The sequence below is a fragment of the Copadichromis virginalis genome, linkage group LG13 (assembly GCF_057382275.1).
Source record: "Copadichromis virginalis isolate Kocher_CV1m ecotype Utaka linkage group LG13, C_Virginalis_male_GT1.1, whole genome shotgun sequence".
In the NCBI taxonomy this organism is placed as follows: domain Eukaryota; kingdom Metazoa; phylum Chordata; class Actinopteri; order Cichliformes; family Cichlidae; genus Copadichromis; species Copadichromis virginalis.
This window is the reverse complement of record NC_140630.1, coordinates 3,030,773-3,055,358: the sequence shown is the minus strand read 5'-3', so window position 1 is coordinate 3,055,358 and position 24,586 is coordinate 3,030,773. Positions and strand designations below refer to the sequence as shown.

General features: G+C 45.3%; 2 protein-coding genes across 2 annotated transcripts; both read right to left on the bottom strand.

Moving 5' to 3' along the window:
- Window positions 1-858: 858 nt before the first annotated feature.
- LOC146695024 (uncharacterized) lies at window positions 859-2,081 on the bottom strand. Its single transcript, XM_085476689.1, has one exon. The coding sequence runs from the start codon at window positions 1,902-1,904 to the stop codon at window positions 1,083-1,085; it is 822 nt and encodes a 273-aa protein (XP_085332815.1). The 5' UTR covers window positions 1,905-2,081; the 3' UTR covers window positions 859-1,082.
- A 950-nt stretch (window positions 2,082-3,031) lies between these two features.
- On the bottom strand, window positions 3,032-16,320 carry kif11 (kinesin family member 11). Its single transcript, XM_085476944.1, has 27 exons — window positions 16,098-16,320; window positions 15,842-15,952; window positions 13,750-13,879; window positions 12,805-12,902; window positions 12,630-12,708; window positions 11,709-11,894; window positions 11,501-11,625; window positions 11,324-11,414; window positions 11,100-11,245; window positions 10,851-10,947; window positions 10,514-10,609; window positions 10,208-10,296; window positions 10,018-10,105; window positions 9,566-9,639; window positions 9,359-9,473; window positions 9,081-9,152; window positions 7,120-7,255; window positions 6,721-6,893; window positions 6,518-6,643; window positions 6,261-6,419; window positions 4,688-4,827; window positions 4,431-4,591; window positions 4,231-4,349; window positions 3,872-4,094; window positions 3,630-3,796; window positions 3,421-3,531; window positions 3,032-3,295 (listed from the first exon to the last, which is right to left on the bottom strand). The coding sequence occupies exons 2-27, from the start codon at window positions 15,913-15,915 to the stop codon at window positions 3,185-3,187; spliced, it is 3,186 nt and encodes a 1,061-aa protein (XP_085333070.1). The 5' UTR covers window positions 15,916-15,952; window positions 16,098-16,320; the 3' UTR covers window positions 3,032-3,184.
- Between the last annotated feature and the right edge of the window lie 8,266 nt (window positions 16,321-24,586).

The following is a 24,586-nucleotide window of genomic DNA, read 5'->3' as shown; positions in this document are numbered from 1 at the left end:
CAACCGATCTCCGCCCAAAGGAGGAGGGCTGCTGTTGGAAACCTGCAGGTACCCACCCAGACCATGACAAAAGCCTCCTCTCCTGCCTGAATGTGTTCCTGTAAATCTTTGCACATAGGGCCTGTTCTGTGTCTGCTTCCTTTGGAGTCTGTTCATATCTTTTTTATTTATTTTTTGCCATCAGCTTAATAATAATGAGAAGAAGGCTAGTGCCCTGTATTTGGGTCCTCTCCTCTCCCGTATCCATGACAGAAACATCTTTTCAAAATGTGTAAAGCTGTCTCTGATGCAGTGGAATTATAAATTATTATTAAAATTAATTTAAACTCTTTCAGAATGGATAAGTGACATAATGACTTCATGCGCTTGTTATTAATGAAACTGGCTGCTGAAGGACAGATGATGCTGTAAGACCTTCTAAAATCCTTGTTTTTGTGGACGCTGAACTGTAACACTGTATCATATATGCTGTTCGCCTGTTATGATCTGTGGTTTAGGTTCCAATGTTTTTGATTTGTCTTAGAGGTTTATTATTATTATTATTATTCCAGATAGATAGATAGATAGATAGATAGATAGATAGATAGATAGATAGATCGATCATGATGGAGAGCAGTCTGTTCAGTGACCTCTGACCTTTGCTGAATCAAACACTGGTCAGCTGTTTGGTCCTGGACAGCCATCAGAGCTGCCTCATTCACAGCCTCTTTCTATGCTCTAGTGCTTTTCATCTAACATTCACAAACATACTATGATGGGGAGCAACCTGAGAGCAGCTCAGAGCTGAGGCTCTGACTCATGCAAAGCTGCTCCAGAAGAATCAGAGGACAGAAAACAAGGAGATTTTTTTTATTCCTTTATTTATCCAGGTGAAAATCTCACTGATATTAAAAATCTGTTACTGGTAGTTGAGCAGTTTCTTTTCACTAGAACACTGAACAGTTCAGAGTTCCTGCTCAGACAGAGGTGGCTGTTAAATAACACAAACATTCATGCTGCCGTGAGTTTATCTGCATGTGTGTCTCTCCTGCAGCAGGTCACAGTTTCTAACGCACAAACAACAAACCCAGGCTGATGACGCTTCACACAGAGTTACACGTCGCTGACATCTGTGGGACAGAATTCCTGCCTTCGAGCTTCTTAATGGTCTTCTGGATAAATTCTCTCTGACAAAATGCAAACAGAGCCACAGAAACCAGGGCTGCAGCTCCAAAAGCTCCGCCCACAGTGACCGCCACACCTGTCCACCCTGCAGAGTCAGGTGGGCTCCTGTGTCTGTAAAAAGGATTATTGATGGGCTCGCTGTCTTTCTCACTCACTGGGTCCTTCATCCTGCAGGAGAAAGTTCTCACATGGTGCAGCTCATTAATATTGAGGATCTCTATCTTCTTTTCTGACTCCTCCCACTCTCCATCGCCCATCTTCCAGTAGTAGGTGATGTCCTCAGTGTCTGCAGTGTGTCCATAGCAGTGCAGTAAACACCGAGAGGAGGCCTGACTGCAGGCCAGAGGTGTCACAAAGGCCTCAGGCTGGGGCACCTCATCCACGGCTGCAGCTCTGTAGAGCTCGCTCTGAGGCTCGTTGTTGATCTCCACTGAAAACACTCCAGCGTCCTCTGCAGACGCAGCGCTGACGCGCAGGCGTCCGGTCCCGGTGCTGAGCTCTGACCGGCCTCTCAACCCTCCGTAGTATCTCACCTCACGCTCTCCCTCCGCCCACTCGGCCAGCAGGTCGTGGTTGCGTTTCCACACCACGCTGGTGATGCGTTTAGTGACCGGCGGCACAGGCTGCAGAACCAGGGCGTCTCCAAGCCGAAAGTATGCCTGAATAAGCCCGGGCTGGGAGAAGCAGGGCACGGCCAGGAGCAGCAAAGAGAGGAGGCAGAGATCAGCTGATCGCTCCATGTTCACAGATCAGAGCAGGAAAAACAGAGCGAGCACAGAAAGAGAGAAACTCTCCTCATATCCAGAAAAACACGGACATCAGCTCCCAACCCACCTCCACACCTGACACTGAGAGAATGAGCTCGTCCAGAATCCACAACAACAAATGAAGGAACAAACCGAAAGTAACTCTGGGTGCTTTCCGTCCGACCTCAGAGCTACAAAATACCGTAACCGGCCAACACAGCAGCTCAAACTATAATCACGGTCACATGACCTCATTTATTCACAATTGTTTTATTTCACACTTCAAACTCCATCATTTAACGTTTTTCTTCTCCCGCACGCGCACACACACGTACACGACATACTAATATAAATATCATATTTGTATATCGTGTATATAAGCAGTACAAATATTACTGTAAACAGGACAAGGTCAGCGACAGTACCACCTCGCCCTCAACAAGCACGCGCACTCTGCACGTATCAGTGGGGGAATTCCGCAATGACGTCATCAGAGGAAAACCGCAGTAAACTTTGGTTTATGTTTTGAGAGGAAAGCACCAGACAGACTTCTTTTTCACTCGTGGAATTCTCGGGGTTTTTCTTTGGTTTCTCTAAGCATGCGCAGTCTGACGTCACGGTATATTTGCTGGGATGTCCACTTATGAATGAGGACTCAAAACTGCCGGGAGCTGCTGTCTCCACCTGTGAACTCCCACAACTTCTGCTTTTATACAGACGCTCACATCAGCAGGACTCCATGAACGACTATCAGCACCGGGCTCCTGTTTACTCAGAGTCCCTGTGGAAACGTGAATGTTTTCCACGTTCTGGCCGTGTGCGTTAAAGACACGGCGTGTAACACAGCGTGCTGCTGTCGGCCACGAAACATAAATAGTGAAACATCATGAAGCAGCACAGAAACCAAAGAAACCTCACAGGCTGCAGTGTCCTCCAGCCCACCCGACAAAAACATTTGAACTCTTCGTGGTTTTGCTGAACCCACTCTACCCGCCATCGCTCCACGCCACATTTCATAACGTCTAACCAGGAGAGCCACACGTGTCCTGTGCTAACGTCATAACCGAGGACAAAGCCGATGAGCTGGCTGAGTGTGGCAGATGGAATAATTAACAGCAGAATAAAACAAGAATAAATCTTTAATTTTACAAACAATTTGCAGGTGCTGAGACACAAACCACAATAAAACAGTTCATGAGGACACGTTTAAGATGAAAGAGGTCAGAAAAAAGAAGAAACAGTAATAAAGTTATTAAAAATAAAGAAATAAGGTTTCAGTTCTGACAGCGGAGCGGCAGTCTGGATTTCTGAGGCGTTGACTCCGCTTCGTTTTCCGACACTTTAGACCGGGACGGGATCTTCGTCTCCTTTTTGCCTTTCTTCTTCTGGAAAAGAGGAATGAAAACAAGCTTTAATGTGCATTGGTATTAAACACTTGACCTCTGACCCCCAGTCGCTGCTTCAGCAGCTTTTTCAGTAACAGCTGCACGGCTTCAAACTTCCCCCTCACCTTGAAGAAGGGGACCCGCTTGCTCTCATTGAAGACGAGGTTCTCGTCGATGAAGGACGGCTCTGTGGCCAGACTCTCGTTGCACGTGCTCAGATCGTCCTCCAGCGAGTCCTGATGATGCAGCAGAGAAGAACGAGGCCAAACATCACGTTTATTTACATTTAAATGAAAATGAATCACAGCTCCAAGATAAATGTTCTGAAACTCACCGGGTCAGTCTGCTTGTCCTCCTCCTCCAGCTCCTCCTCCTCTTCCGCCTCCATGGCGGCCTGCAGCTCCTCCTGCTGCCTCCTCAGGCTCTCCAGCAGCTCGCTGCGGCGGCGAGACTTCACCAGCTGACGGGGATACACAAACTCCCGCCGCTGAGGAGTCGCACCTGAAGGCAACAGGAGGTTAATGTCCTGCTGAGAACTTTAACTTTTAATTCAAGGCAGAAAAATAAATCTGTCACCAGTGGGAACGTCTTCCTGCAGCTCGTCCCGCAGGAAGCTGTGGACCAGCTGCTCGCTCGCCTCCACGTGCTGCAGGAGCTCAGCCCGCTGCTCCTCCAGGACGCTCCAGTCGACGGAGGTCTGATCCTTGACAGTCGTCAGAGCTCGCGTCACCTCCTGCTGCTGGTTGGATATATCGGCCTTGGCTGCTCGCAGCTGCTCGGAGCAGCAATCCTCCACGCTCTGCGGGACAGGAGGCACTTTTACTGAGTTCAGAGTCGTCGGGTTTGGTAATAAGATATGACGGTCGTGTCTCTACAGTATTAAACTGAGGGTCTGCTCTGTGTTGGGGTTAGGACAGAAAACCTCGAATTCTCACCTGACGCAGGTCCTGAGCTTCAGAGCCAACCTTCCTCATCAGCGTGAGGTGCTCCTCGGCTCGTTTCTCAGCGTGCTCCTTCACTCTGGAGCTCCACTCGAGGTCACGCTCCAACAGGCCTGCAGGGACACAAACACACTGAGCGTGCTGTGGATGAGGGATTACAGCGAGCAGCAACAGAGGAGAGGAAGAGTTTGTACCGGTGACGGAGCTGTGGATGTGGGAGCAGCAGCCCGACATCTCTTCCAGAGACTGCCGGCTCTCGTCCGCGGTCAGACACAGGGAGGAGACGAGGGAGGAGGCGGAGGAAGACAGGAGGTCCGCCTGGGCCGAGACCTGGTGCTCGACTGTGCTGCAGCCTCTGCCACAAAGACACGGTTTCAATGCAGGTTTCAATGTTTCAATGAACTTTGACGTGCAGTAGAAGAAAAACATGACCGTTTAGTGCTCGACTCACCTGCTGATGTCCTCCTGGAGGCTCTGCAGGGGCTTCTGCAGGCCTCTGGAGGCCGAGTACAGACCAGTGAACTTCTTCTTGACCTTCACAGTCAGCAGGTTGAGCTGGTCCTGGAGGCACTGGATGGTCTCCTTCATATCCTGACCAAAGCAAACGGAAGCAGTGTCAGAAACACCCGACCCACAGAACCAGCCAGCGCGTGAACACTCAGATGTAACAGGTTTATCTGCCTTTATTAATGCATGAAACTGTGCCACACGAGGGCAGAACAAACGAGGCACGATGCAAATCACACCCATCAACTTCAGAATCTGTCGTCATCCTTGTCATGTATCCCGTGCACTGTTATTCTAACTTTAAATCTCCGCCTGTTTGAGTTGTTGAGGCTGCAGACAGGCTGAATGTGCGCCGACTGCACCTCATGCTCAAACAGATCATTGAATGCTGTTGAAGTGGATTTAAAAATGGAAGCGAAAACCACTACAGATCAGTGCTGCTGGGCTTGAAACCATCACAGGTCCAAAGTTAACGGTCTGCTTCAGGCTAGGGCTGGGCGATATATAGAGTTGTTTTTGGGTTTTTTTGTTTTTTTTTATAAATATCGATATATTTTTATACCAAATATAAGAAGTGACAATATCGTTTATATCGATATAGTCTATGTTGTGTTATAATTATACTTGTGGAGCCGCAAGTTTGCCTCTATGCTGCGTTACTCCCCCTCCCCCATAACTTCACCTGCAGGCGACGACAAGATGGACACGGCAAATCTCCGTTAGCGAGTTAACCAGGCTGCAGCCCAGAGAGGCTGCACGGCCTAAAATGCTTTCATTCTCTCAAAAGTTGACAGCGCGTCTTATGTATGAATTCTGGTTGTGCTTGATGACTGCAAACCAATTTTATGTGCTGCACGGCGCTCAGCAATCTGTCAAAAATGTTTCAGCACGACTTTGCTAAGCTACGGAGCTGCACCACCTGATGGGTTGTTGGAGCATTACAGCTACCGAGGAGCCTCGCCGAGTGATACGTGCTGTGCTTCAATGTAATATTACTGTACTGTGTGCGTATAAGGACCATAAATGGCACCTGTTCAGAGACGTGGTTACGAAGAGGATTTCAAACTCCAGGCTGTCAGTCACGCAGTAGAAGTTAGGAACAGAGCAGCTGCTTGTTATTATGCTCGGCGTCTGTTAGTTTACATTTTGACTGCACAGTTGTGAGCTCTTTGTTATGCACAAAAACAACAGTTTTCTTTTATTTATGGAGCATTATTATTTAATAAATGCTGATAATTTGAGTAATTTTTTTTTCATGAACATCTACGCTGTTTGTTAATAAAAGTGCCCCTGTGACATCTGGGACACAGCTTTGACTAAGAACTGTTTGTTCTGACTTTATGGCTTAAATTAAAAAAATAAAAATATTGAGATATATATCGTATATCCCCATCCAGCTAAAAATATGGAGATGAATTTTGGGTCACATCGCCCAGCCCTACGTCAGGCCCCAGGACATCTGGCAGCGTCCTCGTCCAGCAGACAGAGGTTCGCTGCCCTCTCTGGTCAGCTCTCACCTTCTGCTCAATTTCCTCCTCCGCCTGCCTGATCTTGTCCTCCAGCTCGTCGCGTTCAGCCTGCAGGGCGCTCAGTCTCTGCACGGCGGCCTCCCGCATTGCCGCCAGCTCTCGGACCAAGCTGTCGAACACCACGCCCATCTCCTTCATTGCCTCCGCCTGAGGAGGAGAACGAGAAGAATCAGATCAGAGCTTTGCCTCCGAGATCGAGCATACGCCACGTTTGCTCCGTGTGGATGTTACTGTCGTGGACCAACTTTGTCGGCCAGCGCTCGCTGCTTCTCCACCGAAGCTCTCAGGCTGTCGTTGAGCTCTTTGGCTGCTGATAAACCCATCAGAGTTTGGACCACCAGCACCTCCTCCATGTCCCGTCGGTGCTCCTCCTGCACACACACACACTTTAGTCACACAGCACTGATCTGAGCGGACAACGCGGCCGTGAGCGCGCTCAGACACTCACCAGCAGCTGCAGCACGCTCTCCTTGTCCTGCAGACACAGCGTCTCGTTCTGCTGCACCTTCTCCTCGCAGCGGGCCACGCTCTCAGCCACCAGCGGCCTGACTCCGCCCACAAAGGATTCCACAGTGGTCAGAGCGCCCTTCAGTGCCGCCTCGTTCATCACGAGCAAACCGTCTGCACAGGAAAGAGGGCGGAGACGCAGGAAAGACCGCAGAGTTGTTTTAAACACCAAATCATCTTTTTCAGTTCAGTATTTCGCTTCAGAACATACTAAAAAAAAAAACCCCGAGTACTAACAGTACAAACACCAGAGTCACCATCAGGCGGGCAAATTTAAAGCAGCCGCAGTAAACCGTCCCAGCCCGTCACCCACGCCTCTGTGAAACCTCTGCGCTCTTACCGACAGCCTGCGAGTAGCTGCTCAGCATGTGGCGCTGTTTGTCTCCGTGCTGCTGGATGCAGCGCTGCACGTCTCTGAAGGAGCCGTCCATGCGCTGGGCGAAGCTCTGCTGCATCTCCCTGTTGTGCTCCTCCACCTGCAGGGTCAGAGGCAGGTTTGTGCTTCAGAACATTTGTGTTTTCAGGAAGCTCCAAGTTTCAGCATCAAGTCATAAAAACCCGGTTTACAGCGCCCTCTGCTCTGTCTGGATTCATGCTTTTAACAGCCAAAGCACCTGAAACCCTCTGAAGTCATTTACATCAGCGGTCTCCAACCTTTGTTGCGTCACTACGGAGCCCCGCAGGGGACATGGGAGGAAAAAATAAATAAATTAAGACGGACTTCTGCGAGATCTCGCAAAACAAACTCGGGATCTCACAAATGTTTTAGCCGCATTCCTCGGAGGCCGCCAGCTCGAAGCCGACCGGGAGGTCGAGGTACGATGTGCCGGGAAAGCTGTAGTAGGTCTTGACCTCCCGTTAGCTTCGAGCTAGTGGGTGTCAGATCTCCGAAAACGTCGGAGCACTTTTGCAAATATGTGATGTCTTGTAAACCGAGCAGGTATCTGACGTTTACACAACTACATTCACGCCTCAAAATATCTTAAAAGTGTATTTTGTGACCCAGAAAGAGTAATATTACAACTAAGTAGCTGCCGCCATCGTTGGAATTCAACTTTTGCGAGATCTCGCAAAACTCAGTCTTATTTTTTTTTTCCTCCCATGTCCCCTGCGGGGCTCCGTACGTCACGGACCGGTTTATGCCCGACAATATTTTCACGGACCGGCCTTTAAGGTGTCGTGGATAAATACAACAAAATAAAACTAGTACCGGTACCGAAAAAAGAAGATTTATTCATAACACACGTGAAAAGACCCAGGAAAACAGAGTTAACGATAAAAACCATACATTTCACACCTGAGCCTCAACTCCCGCGGCCCGGTACCGGTCCGAGGGCCGGGGGTTGGGGACCGCTGATTTACATGGATTTAAAAAAAAAAAAAAAAAAAAAAGGTTGATTCTCAGGTTTTAATCACAGTGGAAATGACTCTAATCAGCCCACAGACGTAAAAATAGTCGGATCTTAACCAGCAGCGATAACAAGCCGACCGACTTCCCTGTCACTTCTTTCCCAACTGTTCTGTGAAGCGGTTGATGCTTAAAGGTGTATTTTCAGTCACTCGGGGAGGCTTACGCCACAGTGAGTGTTTCTTTCTCCTCTAAAAGGAAGTCTGCAGAGGAAACTCCCCACAGTGGTCACAGATAAGAGTGTGTTCCACCCAAAACCCGCTGAGAGTTCCTGCTGTGCACCTGCAGGTTCCCCAGCTGTTCCCTAATCTTATCATCTGTGACTCAAACCTCTGATTTATGACACCTGCTGTGTCATTAGTGCACGGCAGACACAAGCAGCCGTGTCATCTTCACTGGAATCTGTTACTCAGACCAGATGAAACATTTAAACAGGAGAAATGTGCTTTTACAGGTTAAACAGCAAGGCTGGTAGTGTTTGCCTCAGCTGCAACTACAAAGTAAATAAGACACATCTGCTTTGATTTAACATCTGTTCTAATCTGTGGCTGTTCACATCAAACATGGACAGTTTATAGTGAGCTGTGTGTGTGTGGAAGCTCAGCGGTTTCTACCAGTGGACCTGTAGTCATGAGGACAGATCCCTGATGTGATGAAGCAGCTTCATCCACTCACTATTCAAATTGTGACAGCCAATCAGAAGGATGCCAGCTCAAAGGGGGAGGGGCTAAATGACCCATTTCAGACTGCAGGAAGGCCCAGCGTGAGACCAACAACCATCTACAGGCTCTCTGCCCCGTAATGATACTTCACACTGCGGTGACCAACACGAGCCGAAGCGAGCGCGTCTGCGGACGCCACGTATTCACCGCTTTAACAAAAACAAACGTGACCTTTTTCTTCCTGTTCAGCTTGTCGTGGAGGCCCGACACGTCGCTGGTGCTGGCGTCCGCCGTGCTCAGCAGCTGAAGGACGAAAGCACAAAGTTTCAGACTCGAATCATAAACATCTCACATCTGAAAAAGGGAAGTTTGGTGAAAAGGGGCGAGAGTGGAAGCTGAAGATTCATTTTAAGAGGTTTTCAAATAACAGAGAGAGAGAGAGAAAAGGAAGCGATGATGAAGTGAGAGAACGTCTAAATATCCCCCCCGGAGTGGAGCGTCGCCTGTACCTGCCCGGCCGTGTCGTACAGCGTCTCCTGGGCGGAGGAGAGCTCGGAGCAGATGAACGCCTCCTCGCTCAGCTTCACCTTCGTCTCCCGCAGGTCTCTGCTCGTCTCCTCCAGCCTGAGAGGCGCACAGGAGAAAACCACAACTTTAAATCAAACTGCGCCCCCTGGTGGTGGTTTTAATCCCACACCTTAACAACAGCCCTGCACCTCTGCTGCTTTTCGTCCAGGTCCGCGGTGCACTGCTCCAGTCGGGCTTTGCTGTCCGCAAACAGCTCCGTGACCTGCAGAGAGAACACGACCACATGTTCACGCCGCTTCAGGACGTGTAAAACGATGCATCGATGGCGAAGACGCCAAAACAGACACCTCGTAATTCCTTTACAGCCAGACAGTTAGTGGAGTCTTTTCTTTGGCCACGGCAACAAACAGTCTCTGTAAAGTTTGTGTGAAGTGCTTAACAGTGAACTCCTGAAATGCAGATTAATGCAAGACTGCAGCATCTGCAACCGCTGCATTCAATTAAATCTGCAGCTTTAAAATCTGCACAGAGGCTCAAACAGCATCTTCAACTTCTAAAGATCAAAAGTCAACTTTTAAGACCTCAGTAAGTTGAATCAGGCTCTGATTTGCAGCCGTCCGACAGCGGATGAGGATCGTACCTTCTTAAGCTCCTCCTCCATGATGGCGATCTTGTCGTTGTACTCTGTAACCTGCTCCTCGTGGGCGGTGATCTGAGCCACCATGCTCCTGCATGAATTAAAAACATAGTCGTGGTTAGGAGCACCCGAGATGGTCTGTCAGGTCAGCTATTTGGGTGAAAGCAGCGTTGACGTGTCAGCCGAGACCTACTCGTAGTTCTCCGAGGACAGGTAGACGCCGTGCTTGTCCCGGGTGGCGGCCAGGTCGCGTTTCAGACGCTCGATCTCCTCGGTGTATTCCTGAAGGACAGAGAAGGTCCTGAAATCTGGTGTTTGGACTCAGTGTCACATTTTCATTTAGATTCTTCTGGGTCACAGATTTAAAAGCTTCCGATGTGACCGTCACAGATGTTCCTGTCACAGATGTTCCTGACTGAGTTCTGCTTTTCCAGGCAAACCTGCGACGGCGCCATTTGAAACCCGAACACATGCTGAATGCCGCGTCGACCTCAGATACCTTAATGAGCGTCCTCTTGGTGAGCTTCTGGTTGACCTCCGGCTTGTTCATGATGTTTTTGGCCCTGCTGGCGTACTCGAGGGTGCTCAGCGTCTCCTGCACGCACAACCGAGACTCGTCAGCACAATTACACGCAGTGAAACCAACACGGGCTAAATAAACGTGCTCGATCAAGAAACACTAAAATATAAACATGGTTACGTCCATCTTTTATATACAGTCTGTGCTCGAGTGGAAACATTGACACCAACAATAACAGACGTGGGTGACGCGAGACGCTTCAGGATAAATATGATGATGAATCTTTGAAAACATTCATTTTGTTTTTGAAACGCACTTCCAGGTTGCTGGACGACGGCGACACGGTGGCGATGATGGAGGTTTTGGTCCGCCCTCCCAGCGAGTCCTGAAGGATTCTGGTGAGTTTGGACTCTCTGTGGGAGAAAATAAACCGATCAATACAGCTCCTCAGCTCCGCCCCCACGACGACTGTACAAGGTCAGGGGAGGCGGACCCGCACAGACACCCCAGAGAAGACGGACCTGAACGCGACGTCCTCGTGAGACCGAGGAGGGTCGTTTCTCACCTGTACGGGACGTGAGGCCTCTTTTCCACCAGAGCGGTGATCACTCGGCCCAGCGTCAGCAGCGATTGGTTGATGTTTCCCGCCTCGCGAGCTCGCTTGTCCACGGCGCCGGAACGGCCGATGTTCTCGCTGCCGGCGAGATCGACCTGAACAGGAAGCGTTTGGGTCATTTTAGACGCTCTAGGCTGCGCCCCCTCCTCTCCCCCTCATCGCCAGATTATTACCAGATTGAGTTTTCCGATCTTCACCAGCTCCTCTCCTTCCAGAGTGATCTCCTTCATGTGGATGGTGACGGAGAACACCGAGTGGGAGCGACTGTGGAGAAACGGGAAGCGGGTGAGCAAACATAACTGACATGGCGGTTGGCGACGGAGTGAGAGTGCTTTCCTGCGAGCGGGTACCTGGAATAGGCGTTCATGAGCGTGGAGGCGGTCCTCCTCTTTGCTGCTCCGCGCTCCAGGATCTGGTAGACTTCGTCTTTGTTGTGCACCGTCACCTCCTCCAGACCCTTCACCACCACGCCGCGCTGCGGAGGCAAACACAGAGGCGTCAGATTCCCGGAGATTTCCGCAGCGGGCGTTCATTTCATCCGAGCTGCGTGACGCTCACCTTGTTGCGAGGGTCGTCGAAGAGCTGCAGCCGCTCGTTGACGTCCTCGGTGGGGCTGAGGAGGTCAAACAGCTCCTCGTTGTAGATCTCCAGCAGCGAGACTTTGACGGAGAACTCTGTGCCGTTCTCAGAAAGCTTTTCAAAGATCTGATGCAGCGTGCGAGGGATGATGCCGGCCAGCGGGTCCTAGAGACGCAAAAAACACGGGAATTTATTTCAGCGCTGAGCGCACGGAGCTGTTTGCACCATTTCCACAATAATTAACAAACAGCTGTGGTGGCGTTTGTCACCCTCGTTCGTTGCTACTTGTGAAACTTGTAAATAAAACAGGTTTTATTTTGGTGATTTGACACATTAATGCATCTGAACTGACGATAAAAAGCTGGCTGCATGTACGCAGCATCCAATAACACCCCCCCTCCAAAGTACAGCTGACAGGTACTGCATACTACCCCTCTGCAGGCTTCCAGAAACTGGCCAATAAGATGAACGAGGGCTTGTAAAGGATGAGCTGAAGGCCTGTACGGAGACCCAGCACAGGACAAAGGAGGATTATTATTAACTATGAATCAAGCAAAGCTGCTCTAGTACAGCCCGAGGCTGAAATGAGCAGCAGGTCTGAGCAGCTACTGATGATCTGAAAACAAGACGTCCAACATCCACGTGCAAAAAAACGGACACGGGGAATTATTCAAAGCCAATTCATGCACATTCAGGATGGATGCAGTCGGACTGCGATCACAAAACTCTGAATTTGAAAACCTGAAAAAGTTCATTAATGTTAGACAGTCAAGACGTTTCCCCTTCCTATACTTCATGCACGCTGCTGCAGGATCAGTTCATTCACACTCTGAATTAGATCCACATGCAGGCTTAGGGTCAAACAGTAAACCAGTGAGCCCATTTTAAAGCAGAGCTCACCTCCTCCCAGGTGAACTGCTCGTCCGGGCTCCTCTCTCCCTCCATGGTGAACGTCTTTCCCGTTCCTGTCTGACCGTAGCTGTCATCAATAAAAAAAGATGGAAACAAAAGAGGTTACAAACAGGTTCATCCGGGACGGCTCACGCCGACGCTCGCGTATCTGGAGAGCACTCACGCAAACACGGTGCAGTTGTATCCCATGATGACCTCGTCCAGGATGGGACAGACGACGCTCCGGTACACTTCGATCTGCTTCGCAGACGGACCGAACACCTGAGGGAGAGAAACGCAGCTGCAGCAATGAGCCAATCCTCATCGAGCGACACTAAGAGCTGCTTCTGCTTCGAACGCAAGTTTTGTTACTTCACCTTAAGAACTTAAGACTAGGGCTGTGCGATAGGACCAAAATCTCATATCTTGATAAAACATTTATCGTCCTGACGACGACATAAAAACACAAAAATGTAACATTTTCTGTAAATTCTGTGAATCTCGGGCAGCTTTAGTGTTTCCAGCTGGGCGTCGCATACCTGGAGTCGAGTGTTTTAACCGATGCATGAAACGATACATTTTTAGACACAAGTTGTAACGGCCGTCGTTTTCTTTCAAAGTTTAAGTCTAAGGTTTATTTTTAGCACCTGACGGCTCTTTTTTGCTTCTCATCAGTAAACTCTCTGCATGCTCTTTCCTGTGATTCAGTTTAATTTGAAAAGTCGCAACAGGATCTTGAGCTTTATTGTGAAAGGTTTACGTAGAAAACAAACAAGCGGAGAGCGGAGCCACGCGATGGTTTTACCGTCGTTGCTGTTAACGACAACGCATAAAAACAGGCGCTTGTCTGTAGTGTGGTTATATTAAATATAAGAGAAAGAGAGAACTTTAAGGAATTAATATAGCCACTACAGTGACATCAGAACCATGAAAAAATATTGCTGCAAACAGTTTATTTTACGACACCACGAAACAAACGACAGCGTAATAGGAAACGATAGATGTTTTTATATCGTCATCAGATATATATCGTTATATCGAACAGCTTTACTTAAGACATAACACAACAGGGGAAACGGTCAGCCAGATGTGCGAGCACAGGATGCGCCGTGTCCATTTCTCCTCTCACCATGTCGAACGTGTAGGTCTTCCGTGATGCCTTGTCGTTCATGCCTCCCGTCCTCACCATCACCTCTTTCCGGTTGTGATCGCAGTCGACGACGCCGTAGGACGACTTGCGCTCCATCGTGTTGAAAGGCCTGAAAACGCAGCAGAGGAAAACCTCGGTGACAAAGACTCGACGCCTGAGACTTCTGCAGCTCTGCAGTCATAATAAGGAAGCTTCAACATCAGCTCGAGTCACACGGTCCTGTTTGTAAAGATCTAAAAACCCTCACAGCGCGCCGACACCAAAGCTTTGACTTTGGCTCAGATTAAAATCAGTTTTCTGCTTCTTTCTGTCAGAGCAACGTTCATTTATGTTTTTGAAAAAGTCCCATAATAAAGATTTACTGCTTATTATAATTAAAATACACACAGGGTTTGTACTCTGAGCTACATATGAAGACATCTAAAAAACACATTAATGCTCGTTTAGGTTCAGATGACTAAAGTTCAGTAGAACACAGACGTAAGTACACACAGATCAGTGACGCTCATCCTCTGAGGCCTCAGAAAACCAGAGTACAAAAAGGAAATCCATAACATTGTGAGCTTATCATGAACAACGAACCAGACGGTGGGCAGCAGAAGGAACAGATGAATTAACCGATTTAGCACAAATATGGGATTTAAATTAGATCAGTGTCAACGTCTGCAGGCCTCAAAACATCTTTAAGATGTTTCTAAATATCATCTTAGCATCATCTGAGCCTCCGCCACAGACTCGCCTGCACGGGTACGGGAAGATTCTTCAAAGCTCCTCTGAGCCATCAGTTTATCTTCAAGCCATTTCAAGCCAACTTTCTTCTGACTGGCTGCCCCTCAACTTGGTGGGCGGGGCTTCTGTACTCTGACATCATAGAGAGCTAACATTACAAAAAACTATGTGAAACTGAGTGTTTAGTGCCAACGGAGGGGCTGATGGATTACCAGTTTTCTTTTCGCACTAATAATTGTTAAATGGAACCACGTGGAAGACGACTCCAGTAATCGGATCGGGACTACAAACCCATGTTTGTGTCCCACGACACAGACAATCACACAAATCTAAACTGTCAGGGATCAATTAACAGCCAATAAAACTTAGACAGCTAGAAAATAGCAACAGCATCCAAAACACCCAAAACCTATTTAGTGTGATGTTAGTGCTCAGTGTTTGACATGTGCTTGAAATATTTGCATCTAGACGAGTGGGGGCGTGTCTTTGCTCCACCTGCTGGGTTTTTAAAAACTTATTACACCTTTATTCTGCTAAACCGATGTGTAAGTGAGCTACGAGACCTCAGAAAAGGATGGTTTTATACTCTTTTTTCCACCTTGGGTTTTAAACCTGTTAAAACAGGTTGAAGTACAATTAAACTGGAATGAACAGGCTTTCACTCAGTCGTGCAAATTCATCCCCTGAATGTTAAAAATGCTAAAGAGGTAAAACACGCTTTAAAGTCTCTTCTAGGAAAATGATGAATAAATTAAAGACCAAATACATGAGCACTGGGATACTGAGAGACTCAAACACGTGAGGCTAGTATGATGGTTATCACTGGATGTCCTGTTTCCATCCTTTTCCTGTATTTTTATCATCATTTTGCATTTCTCTGTGGTTGTGCAAGTATTTTTGCATCATTTGTGTGCACATTTCTGGATTGACTAACATTTTAACACACCCATAAACATATAGAAGAAAGTAAAAAAGAGAGACTCAAATTTTATTGATAAATTAGACGCCACATGGGTTAGGGTTCCCTCAGAGGCTCAAATAGTAACTTTAAGACTGCAAGAACTGCTGATTTTTCCACACGTAAGCTCAGGCTAGTGTTCTCATTTAGCTTCTGAGACTGTAAAATGTCAGTGACCTGTTTTATGAGTACACTTTTAGCCTTTTTAAGGTCTTCCAGGTAAATACACCCACTGAGGGCAGTTGAACATACAGCTTTAAGGTGGATTTGGTGATGTTTCTGCATCTTTTGCGATGTTTTGAGGATATTTACGACATCTAGAGTATGTTTGTAACTGACAGCAGCAAACACAGACACAGCTGAAACTCTGTTTCCACTCCTTACCTGCATCTGACCACCACCTGGATGTTCCTGCCCTTCTCCTCCCGTTTCCCCCCGCTCTGGACGTTTGAAGACATGGCTCAGAGCTGCTCCCGGACACCGTTATATCACGCACTTCAGATTAAACGGGCACATTAATGAAGCAGCACAGTCATCAATACAGAAATGAACCGCAGGGAGGCGGTTTGTCCGCTTTAAATGTGACGAACCGAAAGAAAAGCGACAAATAGCATCATAATGTTAGCTAACGAAAACTCACCAAATATCGTTTTGCGCGTCACTTCCTCCCCCTCTGCGGGTTATCCGAATATAAATCCAAAGTCTTCGATATCTTAATAAATCGTATAATTCAGCTTTTACGGGCTGCTCTGAAAGCACAGGCCGTTTTCCTACAACTTCTCTGGCGCACTAAAACCTTCGACAGGACACTTTTCAAACTGTACTTTTAAATTTTCATCGGCCAATAGCAGGAGAGTAATGGTCACTACGTGGCCGTCATTGGGTACCACGATCATGTGACACTGCCATCGCAGAGCATCACGGGAGCAGATGTGATATAAATATCGATGTACGTCCAGCAGGTGGCGACATTGTTCTGAGAAATATTTAATAACACGAAAACAAACATGATTTTTATTTATAATTATAAACAACTATTAGAGATAATAACGTATTTTTATGTTCCCAAATAAATAATTAGACTTTTAAGTTTACGATATTTGATTCGGGTTTCTTTCAATTAATGAAAAAAGGTTGAGTTTCATATGGTTAAGCCTGGAAGTGACCCGAATGATGCTGGCGGCTTCCCATGATGCACTGAGTGTTTCTTCATGCGGTCATTTTTGAACTTCTTTGAGGTTGTTTGTCTCTTTTATGCTCTTTGACTATTTTCTTCTGTTTATTTTTCACTTTTTTCGTTGGAATTAAGCATCTCTTAATGATTGTTGTGTTCCTTTCCTCAATCATGACCTTTGCACTTCTCCCGCTTTCATGTCACTTGGTTTTCTGTGAATATCTTTTGCACATATTGTGCAGATTCTTTGGCACTTTTTGTTGACTTAACATCATCTTTTTATGACTCCGTTTCACTTTTATGTTGTTTTTATGTGTTTGATTTGAATCTTTTTGTTCACCTATGTCATTCTCATCTGTGTTCTGTGGCTCTTTTTGCTAGTTTTGCATCTTTTGTGTGTTTATATTCATTTTGTTCCCTCAGTTTTGCTTCTTTGTGGACATCATCACTGTGCAAAGGTGTTGGTCTCTATGTGGTTATTTAACCTAACATCACGTCTTTGGTCTGTGGGAGGAAAACCGACTACGTGAATGACTCGATCGTTTCATTGAATATTTTGATGTGTTTCGTTATTTAAGTAGCATTAAAAAAATCAGCCTAAATAAAAGTCCAAAGACACCATAAATGACTTTGCGAAACAAAATGATCCTTTAACTTATTATCATTATTATCATTATTCATGTGTTTGTGTCTTTTGTGGGGACTGTGCATTATTTTTTGACTGTTTCAGGTGATTTTATGACTCTTTGAATGCTTTTTGTCATTTCTCTTAATCTTTAACGTTTCCTTCTGAGGAACCTTTTGATTATCTCATGCTCAAATGTGCATAAAAATCATAATAAGTGCTTCATAACATATGATAACACACACAACTGGGTTAAAATCAGACTAGAATGCGTAGAAAAGAGAAAGAAAGAGAAGAAATAATCCAAAAACATGATGTCACTGATAGACTTCAGGCTCCGCCTCCGTTCCAGGTTCATGAAGTGAAGGCAGGCGAGCAGCAATCCATCTGCTGAGGACCGTCCGCCCACTCGGCCTCCTGAGGACAGCGAGGGGGTTGCCCTTTTTGCTCTGGAAACCTCTTCATTGCACACACAGACACACACAGCTTCCCTTTGTCTGATATCTTACAGTATCTCACAGCGCTGTTGGAGGTCCTCTTTGCTGCTCCGGTCGGACTCTGCAGCACCTCTCGCTTCATTTTTCACTTCTGCAGCTGTACAGTGTAACCAGTGACTCGTTTATTTGGAGTAATAGTCACAATCCTGCTACTTTAGAGAAGCTTTATTGAGCCATCTAGGCATGGATGACTATCGTGACAATGAGTCTGCCTGCATCCTCATGCAAAGCACTGCACATGTCCCTCCAAAGCATGGCGAGTTTGGTCATTTCAGCTCCTTTAAATCTCTGCTTCTCTGTTCACAGCACAACTTAAACATCTCTAAGACTCAAACACTCTTTAAAGAAAGTAGAAATCATCTGACCTAAAGAGCTTTGTCCCAGCTTTTGTTGAAGACAACAGTCCAACTCGGATTGGAGTTCATTGTCCTGGACACTGTCTCCAATGATTTTTCTGCTCATCCCATCAGACACTCTTAGCTGTATGTATTAGAAACATGTTGGCTGTAATCCATCACCAGAAACCTTTTTTCCTGCACAGGAGAAGTTAAACGGTGCAGGTCTGGTGGTGCTGAAGAGCTGCACAGGGCACAGGCACCAGCACAAGGTGACAAAACACTTTTTTAGGTGGACGAGTGAGCCAAGCGCCAAGGAACACATCACTAGATCTACAACAACAGCACAGAGGAGGAAGCAGCGAACAGCAGGCGAGAACCATCAGGCCAAGTCAGAGAAATGAAGCCAAACTCACGCAGGACACAAAAGAAAACTGACCTTCAAAGTAAAACAGGAAACAACCAAAAGAGACCAAACACAAGGGTGAAAACTAAGACAGTAACACAGATACGACACAGAGGGGGAGGCACAAACTCCAGACACTGATCATCATCTGGACAGGAAAGTCCACAATATCACCAAAAGCCTTAAACAGTGAGACCAGAACCATAATCAAAACTCCACAGCAAAACACTGAAAACCAAAATGACCAGAAGATTTACAGTCTTACACATTTCCTGTACTCCAGGATTTTAAAAGCAGTAACACTGCAGATGATAACAAATGTTTCAGGGACCTGAGACTGTGCCAGTGGTACTCTGTGTGTACTGTAAAAGCTGCAAACGCTAATGAGTTGCATCAACTTAGGTAAGAAGTTCAGTCATACATTTCTTAATTTTAAGATTTCTGCTCATGTATTTAAGGTGAAGACATTTAAATTAATACATTTGAACAAACTTGGTTCTAAGAAATTAAAAACATACAAGTTTTTTGATACTCAAAAATCTTTTGCAATGTTGCCATAATTTTTTTAATTTAAATTTTTTGTGGAATTTTTTCAAGTTTTTCATATCAAGATTTGTCGACATTTTCTCTAACCAAAATTACCGTCTCCATAAAGTCAGCAGACGGTAAGTGTACGTCCTAAAAATCTGTTTTTCTAGCGTCTAAGCAGAAGCAGCACCGGATATTTCAGCTGTGCTAAAATCAAGCAGTGAGCTAAAAATGAAACTAATAATATATATCTAATATATTAAACAAAGGTCAGGACATTCAAAGAAACATTTCCCCAAACCAGCTGAGTAAAAACATCAAAGGCACATTAGCTAACATTAGCTAATTAGCATTATTTTGTGCTTATTCATCTCCATAATAATTCAAATCAAAATTATTACCAAATATATACAAAATATGATTAAAGTTAGAGAAACTTACAGACCTTTGTCTTCTACACTAGCTAACATTAGCTAATTAGCACATTAGCTAATTAGCACATTAGCTAACATTAGCTAATTAGCACATTAGCTAATTAGCACATTAGCTAATTAGCACATTAGCTAACATTAGCTAATTAGCACATTAGCTAATTAGCACATTAGCTAACATTAGCTAGTGTAGAAGACAAAGGTCTGTAAGTTTCTCTAACTTTAATCATATTTTGTATATATTTGGTAATAATTTTGATTTGAATTATTATGGAGATGAATAAGCACAAAATAATGGGGAATTTCATTTGACTACAAAGTCATATTTTAGTTTAATATTGATTGTTAAGTAGAAGTGGAGGCTTTAACTAGCTGCAGGCTAATTCCTGTGACTTCAAGCCTGGAAATAAATGTTTGCTTGTTTGTCTTCAACTACGAGCACTTTGTGGAGTATATGACGTGCACGAGGACACGTCTGACGTGACTACCAGTGAGTGTTTTCTACAGGACAGCTAACATGTCACAAAATGTGCAGTTACGCATCTGAAAAATTGTGGGGTGTGGTTAACCACTTCCTGTGTTGAAACAATAAAAAGTATCAAAACATATAGCTCACTGCAGAACATAATCTGATTATCTGATTACGCTGTGCTCCAGGTAAGCATACAAGTTAAACTGTCACAAAACCAAAACAGGTGTGGACATGAGTATCTTCCCACATGTTCGCATGCGCATGCGATGTCATGACTCACAAATTTGTGTGATTATGCAACTATGTATACATTACCAGAAAACCCCAATTTTCCCATTTTTTTAAAAATTGAAAATGATGCAGTTTAATGTCTCATTGCACTCTGAAATTAAAACATTTTGCAAATAAGCAATTGAGTTAAAAAAGAAATCATAGAATCAATGTATGGACCAGCATGTATTCTAAACTTCTGACTCATTGGCGTAGCCACCTTTGGCAGCTATAACAGCTGAACACACACATAAAATTCTTTCTGCAATAGAAATAAAATACTCTTCAGGAAATTCTTCCCATATCTGTTGCACAAGTTCCTGTGAACGTTGACACCTGTCAGTTGTTTTGCTTTCACTTTTCTGTCCAGTTCAGTAAAAGCAAAGAATAACCTGATAATTTTATTTGTTTACCTGATTTTTGTTTTTGAAAAAAATGAGATCCAGGACATTTGTTTTAAATAGAACAGTGGAAGTTTAATGTCCTCGTAAGTGGATATCAGGCCCTTGTAGAGTAAAATTCAGTATTTTGGTCCAGACAACCCAAAATGTGATGTCCACATATGTGGACACCAGGTCCTAGAAGATTAAACCTGGAGGCTGTGCTGGACACTCTGTGTTTACAAGCTCACCATCTTCTACTTTTTCCTGAGGCAGTTCTGGCACAGCTTGGACTTTGTGTTGGGTCATTATCTTGCTGTAGGATCAACCCCTCACCAACTAGGTCCATACCAGAGAGTATTCACACTTCTTGGACCACATAAAACTCTCCTCTCTCTTCCAACACTGGCACTATTCTGTATTGTGCTGTTCAACTCTGAGTATTGTATTTATTCTGTGTACTATTTATTTATTCTCATTCTGCTGCAGGATGCTGTGGTAGCTGGTTTGGTTCAGGGAGCCTCTCACTCTGTACGAGTCACCGACCCTGGATCAGCAAACAGCCCCAGACCATCACACTGCCTCCTCCATGTTTGACAGTTGATGCCACACACTGTGGAACCGTCCTGTCACCTACTCAACGCCGTACAAAGATCCTGCGTGATGAACCATCAGTCCATAAAACCTTCTTCCAGTCTTCAGTAGTCCAGTGTCGGTGTTTCATGGTCCAGACAAGCCTCTGTGTCTTATTCTGACGTCTGGCTTTCTTGCTGCAGCTCGTCCTGTCAAACCTGCAGCTCGAAGTCTTCACAGTAGAAACTGAGACTTGCTCACTACGACCACTATTAAGCTGCTTGAAGCTGTTGTCCTGTGAGCCGCCAGTCAGACAATGTTAACTCTCAGAAACATGTCCTCTGATTCAGTCGTGTCTTTGGGTCTGCAGACCTGTCACAGTTTGTTTCTGAGTGTGAAGGAAACTGGACTCACTCACACCCTGACTTTCTTTGCAGTTTCTCTGTAGGACAGACCTGCAGTTATAAGTGTTATGATGGTCTGTCTCTCTTCCACTGTTAATTGCCTTTTTGCTCACAACACTCAACTTTCTGCAGTCAAATTCTGTTCAACTGATGCTCACGAGGGTCTGGTACCACAGTGTGTTCCAGCACTGCTTTATGCAGACAGAGGGCGCTGTATGTAATCCAGGAAAGTTGGAACACCTGTAGGAATTAGTAGCACCAGCTTTCATGGTTTGATCAATCTCATAACTCAGTATAATTATCCGTTATTTAATAAATCTTGGCAAATTCCACGTGCTGCATTAATAATAGTAGATAATGTGACACGGCATGCGTCTCAGGCCTCGCTAACATGTCTGTGCATGCGGTGTGGTTTTTGTTACCACAGCAGATCCCCAAACATCGGGGCATCTGTGACTCTGAGAGTTTCTAAGTGCTGGACCTGCATCACAGAGGGCCTCAGATGAGGACACTGGATGTTCCTCTGAAATTTAGAAATACGAGTGTCTAAACTTCTTATGACACAAGAAGAAGATCACGAGTGGAACATGTTAAAATCATCTGCTGAGGCGGAGAGCCTGCTAGGACTTTGAAAAAACCTCTTCACCTAAATTAGTTTGATTCATTTGTAAAAACCAAGCCAGGAGCTCCACTCAGGAAAGTTATTCTGACCTGGAAGGAATCACAGCAGGAAGATGGTCCTGGTGTCTGATGGAGGTAAAAAGGAGACGTTTGTGTGCTCTAGCTTGTCCTGAGCAGCCACCCATAATATGAACGTGCTAATTCAGCTGTCACGGAACAAAAAATCAGGCAAATGTTGCATAATTTCAGCTGTTTTTAAGCCAAATTAACAGAAAGTTTCATTTTTGCTTCTTTTATGCAAGAAACTGATGGATTCGTGTTAAAACATCGATGGTACTGAAGCTGGTTTCTGACGCTGTAGCCATCACTTTGTGTTCAGACTGGATGTGACAGCTCAAAGGTGTTTTCAGCCCTTTGGGTTTGACATTGATTCGTCCCGTATTTATGAAATTATGATGGAAAAATTATCATAAAGCACCAATTTTTAACCCCTCAATGAAAAGTTGTTGCATTAAAACCCATCTGACGCGTCAGGAGGAGGCACTGCTCGGGTTCCTGACCGTCCTCGTGCGCTTTGTTGCGACGATGTCAAACCTTCACCACCTCCATCGTCCTCATCCTCACGTCCTGAGCTGCTGCATCTTCCTCCACTCCCCACAAACTAAATAACCCCTCTTCATTACCATGACAATTTTAACTGCGAGGGTGGAAGCAGAGTGAGGTGGAAACAATCGTATTGTCTCTCCCCCCTCCACGCTCTCCCGCTCCCTCTCTCTCTTTTTGTCATTGGCAGCCCACTCAGACCCCGGGTGACGATGACCCTTTCCGGGGGCGAGCCACGAAGCCGGAGGAGCGGCTAAACTTTTCGATCCGGCGTCCAAACGTCGGGCTTCGTTCAGCTCAGGAAGCATCTCCGTGTCTTCTGTCGTCGATCCGACTCTTGTCTTTCTCTCTCTGGGTCTCCAGTCGCCTCAGGAGGACGAGGAGGACGCCGGCGTCGACCCGGACAGAGCTGAAGTGAGTCTGATTCTTGATCTTTTGTCCAGTGGGGAGGAGGAACCACTGCACCGACTGGATTTCCTCCTCTTACTGGTCGTTCTGAGTTTCTGAAGCTCAGCTTTAAAATCTCTTAGCTGGTCTGAGAGGAGCTTTTAGAACGATCGGATCTGGTTTCAATCGGTCAGTGTGGGAAACTTTAGCATTTTTAGGAGCAGACCTTCAACTCACTCCTTTTCTGAGAAGCTTTTTCTGTGAAATCTAACATTTCTAATGTTTCTGTCCTGAAGTCTGAGGTGAGCTGATCAGTAAAGTCTGGTTTCACCAAAAGTGATCCATTTGAGCCTGGAGCTGATTTCTTAGTAAATTGTAGATATCAGAGATTATTAAGTTGATCAAATTCAGCACATGTTGAATAAATTCAGCTGCTTTTAGACCAAATGAACAGAAGTTTGTGATTTTGGATTCATTTATTTGCCTCAAAGTAAAAAAAAAATCACAATCAAGGACTAAATCAAAATAAAGATCTTCCAGTTCGACTGTTTCAGATAATCAGACAGCAAAAGCTCAGCAGTGAGTTTATACTTGATATATGTTTATAAAGTGTGTGAGACATAACCGCTGTAACCAAAGGCAAACGTTGGGATAAGTGATTATAATTTATAGTTATTTCCAAAACCAAAAGAACAAAAATGAAATAAAAAGGAGCATTTCCTGTTTTTTATGTGAGAATTTCTGTGTTAAATTCAAAAACTGAACATTTAATGAAAAAAATGAAGCAAACATTTTTATTTCTGTCCTTTTGGGAGCAGCTACACGCGGGAGTTTCTGTTTACACTCAGCTGTGTCATGAGCTTAATTTGAAATCAGCAAAAGGGCAAAAATGAGTCGGGTGTGTTGGAATGTAGAGCAGATGTTACTTTTCTTGGTATATTGTAGCTTTTGTAGATTTTAAGGCAAATATTTGATCATTTGTAAAGAATTCAAATCATTTTTTAACCAAAGTGACAGAAAACATTGAAATCTTTGCCTTTTCTATGTGAAAATTTGATCAATTTCTTCATTTTAAGCTAAATAATTTAACATTTGAAGAAGTTTCCAAAACTTTTGGGCTGAAATTCTTGACCGATCCAATATTTACAAAAGATGCATTTGTGAAATGCAAAAACAACCTTCTGTAACAAACTGCTGCTGCTGTCTGTGGAGCTTCAAACCAGATTTAAGGTCTCAAAGTTTTGTTATTTTTGTTCCTTTTTGGTGAAATTTGCATAATTTGACTGTAAAAAATACCAAATATGTGAATTTTCCTTCATTGATCAGTTAGTAGATAGAAAACTGCCAAAGCAGCTCCACTTCCTGGAAGGTGACTTTTTGACTGAGGAGCGTTAAAGGTCACGAGTCCATCTGTGCTTAATGT